General features: G+C 42.7%; 1 protein-coding gene across 48 annotated transcripts in view; it reads right to left on the reverse strand.

The window, feature by feature from the left end:
- The window catches only part of LOC110533979 (serine/threonine-protein kinase MARK2), a 33,206-nt gene that overhangs the window by 6,688 nt on the left and 4,545 nt on the right, over positions 1–21,973 (reverse strand). For 16 of the 48 annotated variants that reach the window (XM_090186750.1, XM_090186746.1, XM_090186748.1 and 13 more), the window contains 13 exons: positions 8,653–8,826; positions 5,822–5,875; positions 5,339–5,387; positions 5,080–5,145; positions 4,830–4,900; positions 4,675–4,731; positions 3,982–4,218; positions 3,750–3,869; positions 3,501–3,600; positions 2,980–3,092; positions 2,755–2,890; positions 2,444–2,595; positions 2,261–2,349 (listed from right to left, as the gene is read on the reverse strand). In XM_090186750.1, coding sequence (XP_090042876.1) covers positions 2,261–2,349; positions 2,444–2,595; positions 2,755–2,890; positions 2,980–3,092; positions 3,501–3,600; positions 3,750–3,869; positions 3,982–4,218; positions 4,675–4,731; positions 4,830–4,900; positions 5,080–5,145; positions 5,339–5,387; positions 5,822–5,875; positions 8,653–8,826 — 1,418 coding nt within the window. Of the gene's footprint in view, positions 1–2,260; positions 2,350–2,443; positions 2,596–2,754; positions 2,891–2,979; positions 3,093–3,464; positions 3,604–3,749; positions 3,870–3,981; positions 4,219–4,674; positions 4,732–4,829; positions 4,901–5,079; positions 5,146–5,338; positions 5,388–5,821; positions 5,876–8,652; positions 8,827–21,973 lie in introns of all 48 variants that reach the window. The other 32 variants (XM_021618592.3, XM_090186741.1, XM_090186738.1 and 29 more) reach the window with 3 other exon arrangements.

A 21,973-nucleotide genomic window follows, 5' to 3' on the forward strand; every position in this document is an offset into this window, starting at 1 on the left:
CCCTTCTCCCACACAGAACATGTTCTTTAAACACGTTCCCTCTGCATTCTTCCCTTTTTGTGCCTGGAAGTAGCCTGCATATAAAAGCAGCCAGCATCATAAATCCCAGATGAAAGAGTGAGATCTGACTATCAGGGTCAAGAAATGATTATGGTTTCAGTTGATTGCAGATGCAGTGTTTCACTTTGTGAGTAAGCTGGCCTTGAGTATATTTTGATTCTTTCATACTTGCTAAAATGTGTCACTAATCCATTATAAAAGATTTCAAAACTGCTCCTGTGTGACTGTATGTGAGAATGTGTATGTACTAGAGGTCGACCGATCATGATTTTTCAACGCCGATACAGATTATTGGAGGACCAAAAAAAGCCGATACCGATTAAATCGTCCGATTTAAAAAAAAATATATATATATATATGTAATAATGGCAATTACAACAATACTGAATGAACACTTATTTTAACTTAATATAATACATCAATAAAATCAATTTAGCCTCAAATAATGAAACATGTTCAATTTGGTTTAAATAATGCAAAAACAAAGTGTTGGAGAAGAAAGTAAAAGTGCAATATGTGCCATGTAAGAAAGCTAACGTTTAAGTTCCTTGCTCAGAACATGAGAACATATGAAAGCTGGTGGTTCCTTTTAACATGAGTCTTCAATATTCCCAGGTAAGAAGTTTTAGGTTGTAGTTATTATAGGAATTATAGGACTATTTCTCTCTATACCATTTGTATTTCATATACCTTTGACTATTGGATGTTCTTATAGGCACTTTAGTATTGCCAGTGTAACAGTATAGATTCCATCCCTCTCCTAGCCGTTACCTGGGCTCGAACCAGGAACACATCGACAACAGCCACCCTCGAAGCATCGGTACCCATGCAGAGCAAGGGGAACAACTACTCCAAGTCTCAGAGCGAGTGACTATTGAAATGCTATTAGCACGCACCCCGCTAACTAGCTAGCCATTTCACATCGGTTACACCAGCCTAATCTCGGGAGTTGATAGGCTTGAAGTCATAATCAGCGCAATGCTTGAAGCATTGTGAAGAGCTGCTGGCAAAACACACTAAAGAGCTGTTTGAATGAATGCTTACGAGCCTGCTGGTGCCTACCATCGCTCAATCAGACTGCTCTATCAAATCATAACATAATAACACACAGAAATACGAGCCTCAGGTCAGTAATATGGTAGAATCCGGAAACTATCATTTCAAAAACAAAACGTTTATTCTTTCAGTGAAATACAGAACCGTTCTGTATTTTATCTAATGGGTGGCATCCATAAGTCTAAATATTCCTGTTACATTGCACAACCTTCAATGTTATGTCATAATTACGTAAAATTCTGGCAAATTAGTTCGCAATGAGCCAGGCGGCCCAAACTGTTGCATACACCCTGACTCCGCATGTAATTAACGCAAGAGAAGTGACACAATTTCACCTGGTTAATATTGCCTGCTAACCTTTCTTTTAGCTAAATATGCAGGTTTAAAAATATATACTTCTGTGTATTGATTTTAAGAAAGGCATTGATGTTTCTGGTTAGGTACACATTGGAGCAACGACAGTCCTTTTTCGCGAATGCGCACCGCATCAATTATATGCAACGCAGGACACGCTAGATAAACTGGTAATATCATCAACCATGTGTAGTTATAACTAGTGATTATGATTGATTGTTTTTTATGAGATAAGTTTAATGCTAGCTAACAACTTATCTTGGCTTCTTACTGCATTCGCGTAACAGGCAGGCTCCTCGTGAGGCAGGTGGTTAGAGCATTGGACTAGTAACTGAAAGGTTTCAAGATCGAATCCCTGAGCTGACAAGGTAAAAATCTGTCGTTCTGCCCCTGAACAAGGCAGTTAACCCACTGTTCCTAGGCCGTCATTAAAAATAAGAATGTGTTCTTAACTGACTTGCCTCGTTAAATAAAGTTATATATATATAATAAACTTATATATATATATATATATATATGGCAAAATCGGCGTCCAAAAATACAGATTTCCAATTGTTATGAAAACTTGAAATCCGCCCTAATTAATCGGCCATTCCGATTAATCGGTCGACCTCTAGTACGTACACTGGGAATCCACCTGCTCTGTGTTAAATCCACTGGCGGCTGGCCACTGCTTGTAAACACTGCCACCTAGACATGTGACTAGCCCCAAAAACAGATCTCCGCTGCCATGTCAGAGTGTGTGTGATTGCGAGTGTGTAAGAGTGCGCGCGTGGGTGCTTGTGTCTACCTGTCCATTCCGTTCTGGACCCCAAGTGTGGCTCTCTCAGGGACTGGCGAGTTTCGACTGCGACTCGTACCAGTGGACAGGATGCTGTTCTGTAGGACCGATAGAGGATATGATGTAGAGTACAGTAGTGTACATGCCATCAACCCTGGAGTGGCAGGCATGCAGAACAATAAGTCCACTCACGGTGGAGGGGGTTGGGGTGCTCCTCTTACGATCTGCTGCAGCTAAGGGACTGGGAGGGACTTTAGTGGAGCTGCCAGTGCCAGAACCTTTCCTCCCATAATCCTCTGCTGTGTGCTTATTGTCGCCCTGGGAACGCTTAGAAGCTGAAGAACCTGGGAAAAAGAACAAGAGACAACAGAAGAATGGAAAGAGTAGGACAGAGACGCAAAGACGGAGATCAATATAAAAAGATAGTTGAAACCAAAATAAGAGCATTTGTCCAAAATAGCAGTACATTTACAGTATCCTCATCGATCCAAACAGCTTCCTACCTGCATCTGTTGCTCTCCGGGGCTTCTGATTGGATGAGGTACTGCGCTGTACCTTGTGAGAAGGGGATTGGGCATTGCTGTTTGTGAGGTCACTTCCTGGGCGGGGTTTCATTGATAGGCTGATGCATTCGTCCATCTGAGGGAGAAGAGGGATGGTCATACATATTACCATGGCAGGAGTAGGACACACTTTGCTCCTACATATAGAGTGTATTCACTTCGTACCTCAGAGTTCCTGTAATCCAGTAATAGATATGTGGCCATGACGTCATTGTATTTTTGGTTGACGAGCGAGTCCTGGATCTCCTCCGCAGAGTAGCCCATCTGCAACATGATATCTGGACAGAATGGCAAGAAAAGGTCAACCGTACTACCACATCAAAGACAGAAGTACTACGCACACATGCAGCATACTGCAGAGACAAACCGATCACAAACACATGATTCTACAGACAAAATAGTTAAGACCATAAAGGCATATCATTAGAGTCTAACAAAAAAAGTATAGCATTTAGTTTTACTAAACATGAAGGCACATGTTGACACAGCAAAGGGCATGTTACGCAACACAGAGGTAGGCAGACTAACAGGGCACGTAAAATAAGACTACCTTCAGATAGAGGGGCCCTCCCCCAATTAATGTGACCTCTAACCCCTTCCCCAGTAACCCCTCTACTGCCACCAGCTCATCCACCAGACGCCTGCCCCACCTCTCTTCCACCCCCCCGCTCGGTCGGGGTGCTGACCTGTCCTCTTGGGGTCCTTGTAGTCTGGCTGGGGCTCGATGAAGGGCTTCAGCTCCTCTTCCTCATGGCCTACGTTCATCCAGCGGTCCTTCATGATCTGCTGCTGGACACAAGCAGAGAGAGAGAGGACGGAGTCTTGGCGTTAATGGGGAAAGGGAGGTGGATAGAAAAACACAGTACTAACAGTTGTCTCTACACAATTCTGGTTTGTATCCAGCGGAGGCAGTGGCTAGGTGAGGTACTATTAACCTCCAGGCTGCCCCTCTTGGTTGGGTTGAGAATGAGGAACTTCTTGAGTAGGTTCTCGCAGTCTGTGGACATGTAGAAGGGAATCCTATACTTCCCCCGCAGAACCCGTTCGCGCAGCTCCTAAAGGGAAGACGAGCGCAACAGACAAGGATTAAAGTGAGGTGTGGGTAAGTATTCAACAACATCACGTGTTTACCATGCCTCCCTTCCACCTTCACTGTTCCCTGCCCACCTTTAGGTTCTGTCCGTCGAAAGGCAGAGATCCGCTGACCAGTGTGTAGAGGATGACCCCCAGGCTCCAGACGTCCACCTCGGGGCCGTCATATTTCTTCCCCTGGAACAGCTCCGGGGCAGCGTAGGGAGGAGAGCCACAGAACGTGTCCAGCTTGTTCCCCATGGTGAACTCATTGCTGAAACCAAAGTCTGCGATCTTGATGTTCATGTCAGCATCTAGGAGTAGATTCTCTGCCTGGAGAGAAATCATTTTCTATTGATACCAGTTCTTTCAACAAAAATATTTAAAGAACACCAACATGAACGTGGAAAAAAGGTGTACTCAAAAGGCACTTCAGCCCAGCTTAAATGAAAAAAAGGGTGGATCCCAAAAACATTCCTTACCCCAGGATACTTCTACTGGTGACTATCCGGGAGAATAAATAGAGAAAAAAAGCAGCACTGTTGCTGGGTAAATCTGGTGGATTTATTGACGGGAAAAACAATAGGCTTACGTACAAATCAGATATACGCAGCAACTGAGTGCTCCTTCTTGTTTATTCTCTGGGGTAGTCACCAGTTGAAGTATCCTGAGGTAAGGAATGTTTTTATGCATTTCATAATGTAATAATCTTGATTTTGTCACAAATGGAGCCATCTCTTTCTCTACATTACACATCAAAACACTTCCCCATTTCTTGTCCATCCTCACCTTCAGGTCTCTGTGTACGATGCACTTCTGGTGGCAGTACTGTACCGCTGACACGATCTGTAGCAAGACAAGGAGCAACAGCTAGGATGACCATTCCCTTTTAAACAGTATTGGCAATAACAGGAAATTAAACCAGCAGACAAACAGTGTCTCACCTGTCTAAATTTGGCTCTGGCCTCTTTCTCTTTCATTCTCCCGTGAGCAACAAGGTAATCAAACACCTCACCTGAGGAGAGGGGTTGAGGGGGAGACAGAATGTAGGGGAGTGTTGAAGAAAGCAGTGGAAACAAAGGAGGATAAAAGGTTGAGTGAGTAAAAAGAGTATGTGAATGAAGCGAGACAGAACTGATGTTATTAAATGCTGAAAACAGAACATCAGGTTGAACTGAGTAGGTCTTTACTCACCTCCACTGGCATACTCCATGATCAAGTAGAGCGTCTTCTCTGTCTCAATAACTTCAAATAACTTAACTACAGAGAAAAGATACATTTTGTTCAATTCAATCGAGACAACACCTTCCATCACAACTTAGCGATCAATTTTCAAAATGTGAACTATGACCTCTACATCGGAAGCCTCCACCAATAAGCAGGCAAGCAAAACATGTTTCTGTTATTTGGTTGGGGATTGATAATCTGAAAAGGAAAGCAGCACAAAGCTCACCGATATTTGGGTGATTGAGCAGCTTCATGATCCTCACTTCACGAAACAGCTATGGGCAGGAGAACAGAGACATTAACAGAAGATCAATCAGTTCATATGCGACAAAGTCAGAGTTTATCCAATATAATTTTAACTCCAAGACTATGTGAAAATCACTGTGTGTCTCCATGCATACATTTCTGAATAGAGTACTGGCACCCCACCCAAACCATCACGACAGGAAGTACTTGGGTCTAATTTCCTGTAATTACCCCCATATCCTGCCCTAAGCCCTACAGAGGGAACTACCCTCTTCAGGAGAAGATTGGGGTTAGGGACTGGAAGATGCTTCAAGAGGATGGATGTGAATAAGCAATGCTCTGTCACAATCTCTTCTTGATTTGAGCTGTATTCTTTCTATTTCAGAAATAAAACACCCCTATCCGAACACACAAATCAAAACAACAACCGTATGGCATTAACCCAGCATCTCATTGTCCTCACCTTTTGGAGACTGGAAGAGTTGAGCTGCGTTTTGTCTATGATTTTCACAGCCACCTTTTATAGGAGGGGAGGGGGGAAAGTTAGACATGAGTAGCTCGACTTGAACTATACCACCCACCAGTGGAAAGAACTGGATGAGGACTCTTTCCCCCCAAACAACTCTATTACTTTCAGTATTGTTTCTCCATGTGATGCCCCACTCCAAGCACTCATGGCACATCAACAGGGATGTCAACATTTCTGGCATATTTTATTTCAGCTTATGAAACATGGGATCAACACTTTACATGTTGCGTTTATATTTTTGTTCAGTGTAGTTGGGTGACAACCAATGTAATTTGCTGGGTCATTGTTACCAAATGTGCTGTAGAAAATGGTGTTTTACCGGCATAGTTGTGTCGGCTAGTGGAGTGGACAACTCGCATTTTTGCCGATTGCACATCTACCTGCTGATTGGGGCTTTGAGATTGCCCGTTTCACAATAATAGCTTTCCTAGTTTTGCTTTAAACAGTCAGTGCATCTGGTCATTTTTACATGAACATGGTAAAGTTGTAATTTCATTACAAAGAGTGAAATCATTTGTGCGAGCACCAGCCCATGATTTGATATCATATACAAAAATGTGGGGTCACACAACAGAACAAAATGAGTAATCATTTTAAAGTCATTCACAGTGCTTTATTAAGAAGTGTAATAGACTACTGAGATGGTATTCAAGAAATAAGTTGTTTCATCTCACGGGTTGTGATTTTAAATCATTTGATGTGCAACCTAATCCATTTTGAATTTTGGGTTGACTACAAGGCAATTGTTATATTGTGCTGTTGAAAATAGGGCTCCAGAATTCTTGCTCAAAATAGATGAATTTGCCTACGTCTTTATGTGCACTAATATCATAGGCCAATTTATTTGGGGCTAATTTACACCTGAGTAAATGGAAACTCAAAATATTAGCTAGATCGTCAACTCTAAATCTAATACCCACTGCTAGTAGCCATGTATTAATCTAACAGTAAATGTAATGTCCCAAAACGTTGCAGTTGTAGCCTACTATCCAATGACGCCTATGCAATCACAATTGCCGATGCACAGTTCGTGCACTCCGTATCTCAAAGCTTTATCAAACATCCTGCTGAATATTAATTTGAGAAATAAAAAAAATCCTACCTACAGAAAGCAGAGAACCTCCTCTCTTCAATGGCAACAACAGTACTACACAGGATTGCTGTGTTTTCCCCGTGGTTGGATTTTGAAATGTTATAATCAGAACACTTGTCTGATGCAACCAATTAAAAATGTAACTCGCGCACAGCCAAGTCAAAGGGTTGCAAAATGCGATTAAACGGTCGCAGTCTGGAGCCCTGTAAAATGACAAGTTAATTAGTGGGTGACGGGGATATCAGAATAAAGTAGGGGGACATAAAACAAATTCCCCCCTCCCCCCAATTGGATAGTGTTTAGATGCTCAGTCTGCCCTATGGCTCAGCTCAGGAGTCTACACACCCACCAGGGGTCGCATTAACAGAGTTCTGCATTTTTCACAAGAAAAAAAGATTCAACTCATAAGAAATATCTTTGTGTTTTGTAAATGCAGATATAAAATGCTTCTTATTGTAATTTCTGTTCAACATCAGACTAATTTTGTGCTTCAGTTGCACTTCTCCACTCAGATCACTCTTCATATTTTCAAGCATGGTGGTGGCTGCATCATGTTTTGGGTATGCTTGTCATCGGCAAAGACAAGGGAGTTTTGTAGGATAAAAAGAATAGCGCTAAGCACAGTCAAAATCCTAGAGGAAAACCTGGTTCAGTCTGCTTTCCAATAGACACTGGGAGACAAATTCACCTTTCAGCAGGACAACAACCTAAAACACAAGGCCAAATAGACAATACACTGGAGTTGCTTATCAAGACGACATTGAATGTTCCTGAGTGGCCTAGTTACAGTTGACTTAAATTGGCTTAAAAATCTATGGCAAGACTTGAAAATGGCTGTCTAGCATCGATCAACAATGGTGTACATTCCAGGTGTGCAAAGCTCTTAGCGGTGAGTCTTTCTGGGTAAGTCTCTGTAAATCACTGCCGACGGTGATTCTAACATGTTTTGACTCAGAGGGTTGAATACTTAACTAATCAAGATATATTCATGTTTTCTAGTTATTTTTATAACTTTATTTTTTTTTGTGTAGACTGGATTTAATTGTAATTTTGTCAACATTTTAATCCCACCTTGTAACAACAAAATGTGGAAAAAGTAAAGGGGTGTGAATAGTTTGATGGCACTGTAGTGTTGCACTTCTGTTGTCATTTGATGGAAAGTAAGCTTTCTTTCTGCCAAATGTGTTGCACTAATGTATTTTCTATGAAGGAAAACTATAGTTGCACACTCCTGATCACTCTATTGATGCAACAAAAAAAAACGACTTTCAATATAAAACTTAGGTGAAATGGTATAAAACGCAGTCTGAAATTTTGAAAACTAACACAACCCCTGAGACACAAACACGAGGGCCACTCAGCTCAGACAGATCCAGTTCACAGGCCCAGCACCTGAGCTCCATCATTTTTAATTTAGACTGGAAAATTAATGTGTTCAGACAACAAAATGTTAGTGCATCAAATCACATCGATTCCTTCCACTAATCAAACTGAATCGCACCAAATCGTTTCAAACTAAAAGTATCATATCAGAGCCCATGTATCTAGATGCGTATCAAACCGTGTTTGAAAGGAAAGAGTCACATCCCTAAACACATCTAACAAAAAAGCAGTAACATCAGCGCCACTAAATCCAATGTTTGGACTTGGTTTGATCTCAGTTTATCCTCACCTCTTTCCCTGTGAGGACATGACGAGCCAGTTTGACCTTGGCAAAGTTGCCCTTGCCGATGGTTTTCAGCAGCCGGTAGTTGCCAATGTGTGGCTGCTCGTCTGGCGTCGTGGCGACAGAATTCCGGCACCGCGGCATATTAGGACGCCCGCCTGCCTTGGACTCTGAGTGAGACTGAAAGAGGAGAACAAAATTCTGTTAGGAGTGGTGATTTCCTAACACTAGCCTACACAACACCTCCGACACAAATCGAGACAATGCATTTTAGACTCCCATCAAAGGAGAAAGAGCCTTGGATCCAAGGAGACCTCATAGAAAAACGCAACTGTGAGCATAACTTGATACTGTCCAATAATGTTGATCTCTCAATCTACATAGTCACTATATAAAAATAGTGAAATAAAGTCGCACACTATGTATGCTCCAAACTATTTAAATGGGTCAACCTAAGCCATTAGGTTCACCCATTAAAATTGTTGGGAGCATATACTCCCCTCTTTATTTGGACAGTGAAGCTGAAATGTGTAAATTTGGCTCTATACGCCAGCATTTTGAATTGGAGATCAAATGTTTCATGAGGCGATAGTTCAGAATGTCACCTTTTAAGGGGGTTTTCATACATCTGTTTTACCGTTTAGAAATTAAAGCACTTTATGCATCTAGTCCCCCCATTTGACCTTTTTTCATAAGTATTTGGGGTCATTCTATGTCATTTCAGCAAGCCACGATACCCACCATCTCAGACTGTTCTGGAATTGTTTCTGTAGTTAGAAACATAAAAGATTGCTTTCCTGAAATATTTTGTTTAAAATTTCACCCAAATTGGCTTTTTAAATGTATAGAATTCACATAATATTCAACAGTTATAGCACCAAAACATCCCATTTGGACCAAACTTCTTCCTAACAGTGAGTAAGACATGAGCAATCCAATAAAAGGGTCAAAAGCCACCCAAGGAGCCCCCCCACAGCAATCCCACCCCAACAACCAGCATCAGTTATCTATGTCTGATAGGTAGTATGGAGATGCTGTATTGCTTCTTGATCCTTTGTTATGTATTCCCTGTGAATCTGGTGATGTTGTTTTCCTCCCCTGTTCAGAGAAATTAACCATTGAAGTTGCTTGCATTATTTACCATAAATTAGTGTGAAAGTACAAGGTTTGCACACTGGATGCTGCTGTTCTTGCTACTTCCGCAACACCCTTTTATCAAATTTGACTAGTCTCTTGTGTTTATTAAACGGATCACAACATTTTCTTTGCAACTTTGGGCAGAAAACCAATAGCTTGTGACTCCAATGGCTAATTTCGCTGAACAAAAAAAATTAAGATTCACAGGGAATACAGCAGACAGAGAACTGATACTGTACTGGTTGTTGGGGGTGGGGTTGTGGGTGGCTTTTGATCCTTTTATTGGATAGCTCATCTTACTTGTTGTTAGGAAGAATGGTCCAAATCAGATGTTAGGTACCATATTTATTGAAGATATGAATCCTATAAAAAAAAATTAAATTGCCAATTTGGGTGCAATTAATTTGTTTAATCCAATTATATTTCATGAATGATCATCTTATTTGCTTTAAACTAAATTAATCTTAGAACAAATCGGAGATAGTGGGTGTCGAAATTCTCGTGCTTTTTGAGGTGGAATGACTAAACAAATTCACAATGATTCAATTATGCTTTATGGTTAACGAGATGTGGTGTGGTCACAACAACATACGGGGAACTCAAGTCCTTCTGTTCACCCGATTTAGAATTCCTCACAATCAAATGTCGACCGCATTATCTACCAAGGGAATTCTCTTCGATTATAATCACAGCCGTATATATTCCCCCCCAAGCAGACACAGATGGCTCTGAACAAACTTTATTTGACTCTTTGCAAACTGGAATCCACACATCCTGAGGCTGCATTCATTGTAGCTGGGGATTTTAACAAGGCTAATCTGAAAACAAGACTCCCTAAATTGTATCAGCATATTGATTGCGCAACCAGGGCTGGTAAAACCTTGAATCATTGCTATTCTAACTTCCGCGATGCATATAAGGCCCTCCCCCGCCCTCCTTTCGGAAAAGCTGACCACGACTCCATTTTGTTGCTCCCTGCCTACAGACAGAAGCTAAAACAAGAAGCTCCCACGCTGAGGTCTGTTCAACGCTGGTCCGACCAATCTGATTCCACGCTCCAAGACTGCTTCCATCACGTGGACTGGGATATGTTTTGTATTGCGTCAAACAACAACAACATTTACGAATAAGCTGATTCGGTGAGCGAGTTCATTAGAACGTGCGTTGAAGATGTCGTTCCCATAGCAACGATTAAAACATTCCCAAACCAGAAACCGTGGATTGATGGCAGCATTCGCGTGAAACTGAAAGCGCGAACCACTGCTTTTAAATCAGGACAAGGTGACGGAAACATGACCGAATACAAACAGTGTAGCTATTCCCTCCGCAAGGCAATCAAACAAGCTAAGCGTCAGTATAGAGACAAAGTAGAATCGCAATTCAACGGCTCAGACACAAGAGGCATGTGGCAGGGTCTACAGTCAATCGCGGATTACAAAAAGAAAACCAGCCCAGTCACAGACCAGGATGCCTTGCTCCCAGGCAGACTAAATAACTTTTTTGCCCGCTTTGAGGACAATACAGTGCCACTGACACGGCCCGCAACCAAAACATGCGGACTCTCCTTCACTGCAGCCGAGGTGAGTAAAACATTTAAACGTGATAACCCTCGCAAGGCTGAAGGCCCAGACGGCATCCCCAGCCGCGCCCTCAGAGCATGCGCAGACCAGCTGGTGTGTTTACGGACATATTCAATCAATCCCTATCCCAGTCTGTTGTTCCCACATGCTTCAAGAGGGCCACCATTGTTCCTGTTCCCAAGAAAGCTAAGGTAACTGAGCTAAACGACTACCGCCCCGTAGCACTCACTTCCGTCATCATGAAGTGCTTTGAGAGACTAGTCAAGGACCATATCACCTCCACCCTACCCGACACCCTAGACCCACTCCAATTTGCTTACCGCCCAAATAGGTCCACAGACGATGCAATCTCAACCACACTGCACACTGCCCTAACCCATCTGGACAAGATGAATACCTATGTGAGAATGCTGTTCATCTACTACAGCTCGGCATTCAACACCATAGTACCCTCCAAGCTCGTCATCAAGCTCGAGACCCTGGGTCTCGACCCTGCCCTGTGCAACTGGGTACTGGACTTCCTGACGGGCCGCCCCCAGGTGGTGAGGGTAGGCAACAACATCTCCACCCCGCTGATCCTCAACACTGGGGCCCACAAGGGTGCGTTCTGAGCCCTCTCCTGTACTCCCTGTTCACCCACGACTGCGTGGCCACGCACGCCTCCAACTCAATCATCAAGTTTGCGGACGACACAAGTGGTAGGCTTGATTACCAACAACGACGAGATGGCCTACAGGGAGGTGGTGAGGGCCCTCGGAGTGTGGTGTCAGGAAAATAACCTCACACTCAACGTCAACAAAACTAAGGAGATGATTGATTGTGGACTTCAGGAAACAGCAGAGGGAACACCACCCTATCCACATCGATGGGACAGTAGTGGAGAGGGTAGTAAGTTTTAAGTTCCTCGGCGTACACATCGCAGACAAACTGAATTGGTCCACCCTCACAGACAGCATCGTGAAGAAGGCGGAGCAGCGCCTCTTCAACCTCAGGAGGCTGAAGAAATTCGGCTTGTCACCAAAAGCACTCAAACTTCTACAGATGCACAATCGAGAGCATCCTGTCGGGCTGTATCACCGCCTGGTACGGCAACTGCTCCGCCCACAACCGCAAGGCTCTCCAGAGGGTAGTGAGGTCTGCACAATGCATCACCGGGGGCAAACTACCTGCCCTCCAGGACACCTAAGCCACCTGATGTCACAGGAAGGCCATAAAGATCATCAAGGACAACAACCACCCGAGCCACTGCCTGTTCACCCCACTATCATCCAGAATGCGAGGTCAGTACAGGTGCATCAAAGCTGGGACCGAGAGACTGAAAAACAGCTTCTATCTCAAGGCCATCAGACTGTTAAACAGCCACCACTAACATTGAGTGGCTGCTGCCAACACACTGACTCAACTCCAGCCACTTTAATAATGGGAATTGATGGGAGTTGATGTAAAATATATCACTAGCCACTTTAAACAATGCTACTTAATATGTTTACATACCCTACATTATTTCTCTCTATATATTATTTCTCTCATATACATACATACATACATACATATATATACATATATATATATATATATATATACACACACACACACACATACACACAGTGCCTTGCGAAAGTATTCGGTCCCCTTGAACTTTGCGACCTTTTGCCACATTTCAGGCTTCAAACATAAAGATATAAAACTGTATTTTTTTGTGAAGAATCAACAACAAGTGGGACACAATTATGAAGTGGAATGACATTTATTGGATATTTCAAACTTTAACAAATCAAAAACTGAAAAATTGGGCGTGCAAAATTATTCAGCCCCCTTAAGTTAATACTTTGTAGCGCCACCTTTTGCTGCGATTACAGCTGTAAGTCGCTTGGGGTATGTCTCTATCAGTTTTGCACATCGAGAGACTGACATTTTTTCCCATTCCTCCTTGCAAAACAGCTCGAGCTCAGTGAGGTTGGATGGAGAGCATTTGTGAACAGCAGTTTTCAGTTCTTCCCACAGATTCGATTGGATTCAGGTCTGGACTTTGACTTGGCCATTCTAACACCTGGATATGTTTATTTTTGAACCATTCCATTGTAGATTTTGCTTTATGTTTTGGATCATTGTCTTGTTGGAAGACAAATCTCCATCCCAGTCTCAGGTCTTTTGCAGAGAATCTTTCTTCCAGAATGGTCCTGTATTTGGCTCCATCCATCTTCCCATCCATTTTAACCATCTTCCCTGTCCCTGCTGAAGAAAAGCAGGCCCAAACCATGATGCTGCCACCACCATGTTTGACAGTGGGGATGGTGTGTTCAGCTGTGTTGCTTTTACGCCAAACATAACGTTTTGCATTGTTGCCAAAAAGTTCAATTTTGGTTTCATCTGACCAGAGCACCTTCTTCCACATGTTTGGTGTGTCTCCCAGGTGGCTTGTGGCAAACTTTAAACGACACTTTTTATGGATATCTTTAAGAAATGGATTTATTCTTGCCACTCTTCCATGAAGGCCAGATTTGTGCAATATACGACTGATTGTTGTCCTATGGACAGAGTCTCCCACCTCAGCTGTAGATCTCTGCAGTTCATCCAGAGTGATCATGGGCCTCTTGGCTGCATCTCTGATCAGTCTTCTCCTTGTATGAGCTGAAAGTTTAGAGGGACAGCCAGGTCTTGGTAGATTTGCAGTGGTCTGATACTCCTTCCATTTCAATATTATCGCTTGCACAGTGCTCCTTGGGATGTTCAAAGCTTGGGAAATCTTTTTGTATCCAAATCCGGCTTTAAACTTCTTCACAACAGTATCTCGGACCTGCCTGGTGTGTTCCTTGTTCTTCATGATGCTCTCTGCGCTTTTAACGGACCTCTGAGACTATCACAGTGCAGGTGCATTTATACGGAGACTTGATTACACACAGGTGGATTGTATTTATCATCATTAGTCATTTAGGTCAACATTGGATCATTCAGAGATCCTCACTGAACTTCTGGAGAGAGTTTGCTGCACTGAAAGTAAAGGGGCTGAATAATTTTGCACGCCCAATTTTTCAGTTTTTGATTTGTTAAAAAAGTTTGAAATATCCAATAAATGTCGCTCCACTTCATGATTGTGTCCCACTTGTTGTTGATTCTTCACAAAAAAAATACAGTTTTATATCTTTATGTTTGAAGCCTGAAATGTGGCAAAAGGTCGCAAAGTTCAAGGGGGCCGAATACTTTTGCAAGGCACTGATATATGTGTGTGTGTGTGTGTGTATATATATATATATATATATATATATATATATATATATACACACATACACACATACACACACACACACACGTATATACTGTACTCGATACCATCTACTGCATCTTGCCTATGCCGCTCTGTACCATCACTCATTCATATATCTTTATGTACATACTTTTTATCCCTTTACACTTGTGTGTATAAGGTAGTAGTTTGGAATTGTTAGCTAGATTACTCGTTGGTTATTACTGCATTGTCGGAACTAGAAGCACAAGCATTTCGCGACACTCGCATTAACATCTGCTAACCATGTGTATGTGACAAATCAAATTTGATTTGAATTAGTCAAAAGTTCAGTATTTGGACCCATATTCCTAGCACACAATGACTACATCAATCGTGTCACTACAAACTTGTTGAATGCATTTTCAGTTTATTTTGGTTGTGTTTCGGATTATGTTTTGCCCAATGGGAACTGAATGGTGAATAATGTAGCGTATCATTTTGGGTGTTAGCGTTTTTTTGGGTGGTTATGACCTTTGTTCCTCAAACTTTCTCACTTATCCTTTTTTCACATTTCATGATTATCTGTAATCATGGTAGCATCCTCATGAATGTAGCAGTGTTCAGAAATGAAGGGTGTAATCATGGTAGCATCCTCATGAATGTAGCAGTGTTCAGAAATGAAGGGTGTACGTTTCACAGTTATGGGGTCACGGTTCGGTAACATTACAGCGGGAAAATTAAATGCCAACAGTTACTGTAGTTAATTTGCTAATTTGGCAAGAGACAACTAAAAAGCACCCTATTTGTGGTCCAAGACCAGCTTCTATGACCGCATTCACAATGTTCCTGGCATTGTCTGTTGTGACAGGGATGTTGGACCTCAAGTAGAAGTCTTCAAATGTATGCATAAATAAATATTGACACCCGTTCTGAACGGACCCGAGGACAACTACACCAGTTCCTTATAGACCTGGTTGGATCCAGACCCGCTCCAATCAACATGTGAAATAAGTCAAGGGGTATGAATACTTTCTGAAGGTACTGTAGAGTGTGCAACTTTCTTTTTATACGATTCACTCTTTGTTAGTAAAAAAAAATATGTACTGGTCGTGTAAACATATGAGATGTTATCGCTGTAGCAGTGAAATGCTTATGTTTCTAGCTCCAACAGTGCAGTAATACCTAACACACACACACACACATCCAAAACATGTAAAGAAAGAAATATCCGAACAAGCCATGTCAGAATATAAATACACTGCTCAAAAAAATAAAGAGAACACTAAAATAACACATCCTAGATCTGAATGAATGAAATATTCTTAGTAAATACTTTTTTCTTTACATAGTTGAATGTGCTGACAACAAAATCACACAAATTATCAATGGAAAATCAAATTTATCAACACATGGAGGTCTGGATTTGGAATAACACTAAATTAAAGTGGAAAACCACACTACAGGCTGATCCAACTTTGATGTAATGTCCTTAAAACAAGTCAAAATGAGGCTCAGTAGTGTGTGTGGCCTCCACGTGCCTGTATGACCTCCCTACAATGCTTGGGCATGCGCCTGATGAGGTGGCGGATGGTATCCTGAGGGATCTCCTCCCAGACCTGGACTAAAGCATCCGCCAACTCCTGGACAGTCTGTGGTGCAACAGTCTCCTGGACAGTCTGTTGGTGGATGGAGCAAGACATGATGTGCCAGATGTGCTCAATTGGATTCAGGTCTGGGGAACGGGCGGGCCAGTCCATAGCATCAATGCCTTCCTCTTGCAGGAACTGCTGACACACTCCAGCCACATGAGGTCTAGCATTGTCTTGCATTAGGAGGAACCCAGGGCCAACAGCACCAGCATTGGGTCTCACAAGGGGTCTGAGGATCTCATCTCGGTACCTAATGGCAGTCAGGCTACCTCTGGCGAGCACGTGGAGGGCTGTGCGGCCCCGCAAAGAAATGCCACCCAACACCATGACTGACCCACCGCCAAACCGGTCATACTGGAGGATGTTGCAGGCAGCAGAACGTTCTCCACGGCGTCTCCAGACTGTCACGTGCTCAGTGTGAACCTGCTTTCATCTGTGAAGAGCACAGGGCGCCAGTGGAGAATTTGACAATCTTGGTGTTCTCTGGCAAATACCAAACGTCCTGCACGGTGTTGGGCTGTAAGCACAACCCCCACCTGTGGACGTCGGGCCCTCATACCACCCTCATGGAGTCTGTTTCTGACCGTTTGAGCAGACACATGCACATTTGTGGCCTGCTGGAGGTCATTTTGCAGGGCTCTGGCAGTGCTCCTCCTGCTCCTCCTTGCACAAAGGCGGAGGTAGCGGTCCTGCTGCTGGGTTGTTGCCCTCCTACGGCCTCCTCCACGTCTCCTGATGTACTGGCCTGTCTCCTGGTAGCGCCTCCATGCTCTGGACACTACGCTGACAGACACAGCAAACCTTCTTGCCACAGCTCGCATTGATGTGCCATCCTGGATGAGCTGCACTACCTGAGCAACTTGTGTGGGTTGTAGACTCCGTCTCATGCTACCACTAGAGTGAAAGCACCGCCAGCATTAAAAAGTGACTAAAACATCAGCCAGGAAGCATAGGAACTGAGAAGTGGTCTGTAGTCACCACCTGCAGAACCACTCCTTTATTGGGGGTGTCTTGCTAATTGCCTATAATTTCCACCTGTTGTCTATTCCATTTGCACAACAGCATGTGAAATTTATTGTCAGTGTTGCTTCCTAAGTGGACAGTTTGATTTCACAGAAGTGTGATTGACTTGGAGTTACATTGTGTTAAGTGTTCCCTTTATTTTTTTGAGCAGTGTATATATGTATATAATGGGTGTGAAATATACCGTATGAACAGTAGTCTATATGAATAGAAAAGCTGTGTACAGTAGTTATATAGGATGATCCTTGACTAGAATACAGCATACACATATGAAATGGATAAAACAATATGTAAACATTAAAGTGACCAGTGTTCAATGACTCTGTACATAGGGCAGCAGCAAGGATGACAAGGTGACTGAAGGGGGGGGGGGGTGTATCTGTTTACATGTCCCTGCTCTCTCTGTATTCACAAACTCTGCAATGTATCCTTCTGCGCTCGCTCTATCCAGGAGATTGTTACCTTGTGAGCATACGTAAGTGGACAGAAAAGCTATTGACACGGGCACCGTTTTGTTCCGTATGGACCTTAGTTTCCGTGTTCCAAGTCTGAGCCCAAGCGGAACTACTTCTCTGCATTCTGAACTGGAATATTCAACGGATTCTTATCAAGAGCAATGTTAATGTCATTTACAATGAATTGGACAGAAATGTTAAGGCTATTTGGCCTAGGGTGAATAATTGACAGTTGACACAAACAACGTTGTGTAATATAAGTCAAGTTCTGCTCTTCTACTTAATCCAAGAAGAAACAAAAAGCACGGGCTATGAGACAAAGACAGTACGTCACATTTCCCAACAAGCCACTTCCCTTTCAGAAACAAAACAGCATTCCACGTAAGACTCTTTTTTTTTTTTACGCACCAATATCTGCATTTCAAAAGGTGTGCCTGCTTTGTGTTCAACTACGTAACACCTGTGTAGTGTCTGTGTTGAGTCCCGCCCCAGAGTTTTCATAGAGCGATAAATCAGAAGCTTGTTGCAAGTCTGCCTGTAGAACCAGCAGGAGCCAATGAGCCAGAAGGCAGCTGTCATCTAAACGCTCCCTCCCTCCCACACACATACAACAAAAAACACACTCTGGCATAAATGCATGAGGAAGTGCCTCATCACAGAGAGCTCCATACAGAGCAGAACAGGGTAAGCCAGACTACCACACTTTCAGTGTGCGGACCTCGTTTTTGTTTTCCTTTTCATTTCTGTGCTGGCAGACATGGTTTAGCCATCACTCTACAGTGGGTTTGTTGTTTGTCGGGAGTGTGAGGGAAAGTGTCCACTGCATGTCAAAGAGGTGTCTTGCACCCAGCTCATCTGCAGAGGATGCTCTGCAGTAACAGAGCGTCAGCAACGCAGTCGCAGTCCTCACAAACACAGCTTTGACCTTCAGCACAGCAGCCGGCACTTCTATCCCTACCAGATACGCACATTAGTCTACCACACAAACTAAAACGCACTCGCAGAGGCTGGCACACAGACAGCGGCACATTCAAAGATGCATAAATAAAACATGTTCACAAATACACATAATATCAGACAAAACCGAGAGCAACGCAGACATACCGTCAAAGTCATGGAAGCTCAGCTCCAGGGCTGACTGACTGACAGCGAAAGACAGAGAAAGGCTGAGGAGAGCGCAACCAGGAAAAGCCTGAGGGACCTAGAGGGTCTCATCAATTACATATACAGCCCCACATCTCTTTGTTCAGCCTCAGGTGGAGAGAGGCAAGAACCACACTCAAACACTTGAAGATGACAGATTTGAAATTCAAAATAATCATTTTCTATATATTAGCCGGTAGTATTGGGGAAAAAAAACTCACTTATCAGCCGGCTATCATTCTGTCAAAAAAACTCCTACATGAATCATTCAGCGATACGCACAAAACAACTACACATGCAAATGTACTTGACCTGTTATTTTGATGCTTGAAGTGGGACTTGTGGACTCCATCCATTGCTAACAGTAGCATGAGAACTGACCATCCAGATACCATTCAAGCTATAGGAACCTTGTCACTTCCTCTATGAAGAGACAGACTTCAGCTATGCTCTAAGAAAAAGGTGTGGACAGAGTTGAGATTGTAAATGTCCCCCTCGACACAGATTTCAAAGCATAAAGGGGGTGTTGATGGCTTGGATGGATGACCAAGAAGTGGGACACAGGGGGCCATGAGGTCTCAGGCTAAAATAGGACACACAGCACACACAGCCAGGCACTCCAGAGGGCCAGACACAACCTCGCAGGTCCCAACGGTCAACAGGAAGTTTGTTTGGGTAATTTGAGGAAGTATTGCGATTTACCCCCCATACAAAAAAAGAAAAAAGTTAACAAAATGGCTGACACAATGACAGGGTCAGGTTCCTAGTGCCAGTGAGACGTGCCTAGGTTTGTCTGGCTAAGGGAGCAGCAGCACTGGTGAGACATGACCAGGGAGGGAGGCAGCCCGATGGACAAGAGCTGACATGCTCAGACAGCTGTGCCACAGATACAATCAGGAGAAAGAAGGGCGGATATGAGAGGGAGAGAAAAAAAAATAGAAGGGGGAAGGTCAAGGATTCCCCAATACTAAAGAGAATACAACAGGAAGCACAACTTTGATCTCCTTAAAACTCATCACCAATTGGTTTTAACAGATGAGCAAATCCGTGTATTGTAGTAGTCTCTGTACCACACCCCTTTTAAAAACACTGCCCAATTACCTTTTCAAACATTTACCAGGTGTCAAATCGGGTTACTCACATACAAACACATGATGAATGTGCTCAGTAACTAGTTCTCTAGTAACTCTTCAAGAAATTAACCTGAAAACTTTTTCCATGCTCTGGTCCATATATAACAGGCTGATGAACTAGCTTTACCCATCTACCTTAGCAACCATTCTCCCTCTTATCCCCATCCCCCTAGTCCAGCTTAAACCATCAATACACATTTCTTGAAATGTATTGCATTCACAACTGTACTAGAGGTCGACCGATTAATCAGAATGGCTGATTAATTAGGCCCGATTTCAAGTTTTCATAACAATCGGAAATCGGTATTTTTGGGCGCCGATTTTCCGATTTATTTTATTTTTAATACCTTTATTTAACTAGGCAAGTCAGTTAAGAACATATTCTTATTTTCAATGACGTCCTAGGAACGGTGGGTTAACTGCCTAGTTCAGCGGCAGAACGACAGATTTTCACCTTGTCAGCTCGGGAGATCCAATCGTGCAACCTTACAGTTAACTAGTCCAACGCAATAACGACCTGCCTCTCTCTCGTTGCACTCCACAAGGAGACTGCCTGTTACGCGAATGCAGTAAGCCAAAGTAAGTTGCTAGCTTGCATTACACTTCTTATAAAAAAAACAATCAATCATAATCACTAGTTAACTACACATGGTTGATGATATTACTAGATATTATCTAGCGTGTCCTGCGTTGCATATAATCTGACTGAGCATACAAGCATCTAAGTATCTGACTGAGCGGTGGTAGGCAGAAGCAGGCGCGTAAATATTCATTCAAACAGCACTTTCGTGTGTTTTGCCAGCAGCTCTTCGTTGTGTGTCAAGCATTGCGCTGTTTATGACTTCAAGCCTATCAACTCCCGAGATGAGGCTGGTGTAACCGAAGTGAAATGGCTAGCTAGTTAGCGCTCGCTAATAGGGACGGAAGCTATACTGTTACACTTGCAATACTAAAGTGCCTATAAGAACATCCAATAGTCAAAGGGAAATAGTCCTATAATACTACCTAAAATTTCTTACCTGGGAATATTGAAGACTCATGTTAAAAGGAACCACCAGCTTTCATATGTTCTCATGTTCTGAGCAAGGAACTGAAACGTTAGCACATTGCACTTTTACTTTCTTCTCCAACACTTTGTTTTTGCATTATTTAAACCAAATTGAACATGTTTCATTATTTACTTGAGGCTAAATTGATTTTATTGATGTATTATATTAAGTTAAAATAAGTGTTAATTCAGTATTGTTGTAATTGTCATTATTACAAATAAATAAATAAAAATCGTCCGATTAATAGGTATCGGCTTTTTTGGTCCTCCAATAATCGGTATCGGTGTTGAAAAATCATAATCGGTCGACCTCTAAACTGTACCCTCTAAAAGTATCTGTTGACTTACACTTGTGCCTGTTGTCACAATTGCACTAATGTTATTTTATACTTGATAACTTTAAACAATCGAGAACATAAGATTTGTTGGAGTAATGTGCAATACTGCTATGAGAGGTTGGGGAAATGCTTTAGCGTTGCTAAGATCAGAAGGAATGGTCCCTCTATGAAAAAGTAGTCTTGCTGTGGGAGTGTTGCCATGGGGACCTGCTGCTTAAACCTGTCCTCTACTCTGCCCTCCTCCCTCCCCAACCTTCTCATACACACACAGAAACAAAACACTCACTCACTCCAGCCTAGCTGTCGCCTCACATCTCGCTCTCCTTAACATACTCAGAGAAAAGCTTTCAATTCAGACTGAGCAAAAACACAGTAGTCAAACAAGGACACAAGCACATTTTTTCCAACAAAAAAAAATTGCCTGGGCCTAAAGACGTGAACATATTTAATAAAAAAATAGGCCTATTAGTAATTGTTAGGCTACCTGTCAGAGGAAAAGTGTTTCTTGCCTGCTCAATTTATTGAAACTTAAGAGGGAAAGAAGAAAAGCGAGTAAACAAAGTAACAGACTGGTGGGGAGAGAGAGACAAACTGG

This window comes from Oncorhynchus mykiss, chromosome 10 (assembly GCF_057628025.1).
Source record: "Oncorhynchus mykiss isolate SJ-2025 chromosome 10, ASM5762802v1, whole genome shotgun sequence".
Classification (NCBI taxonomy): domain Eukaryota; kingdom Metazoa; phylum Chordata; class Actinopteri; order Salmoniformes; family Salmonidae; genus Oncorhynchus; species Oncorhynchus mykiss.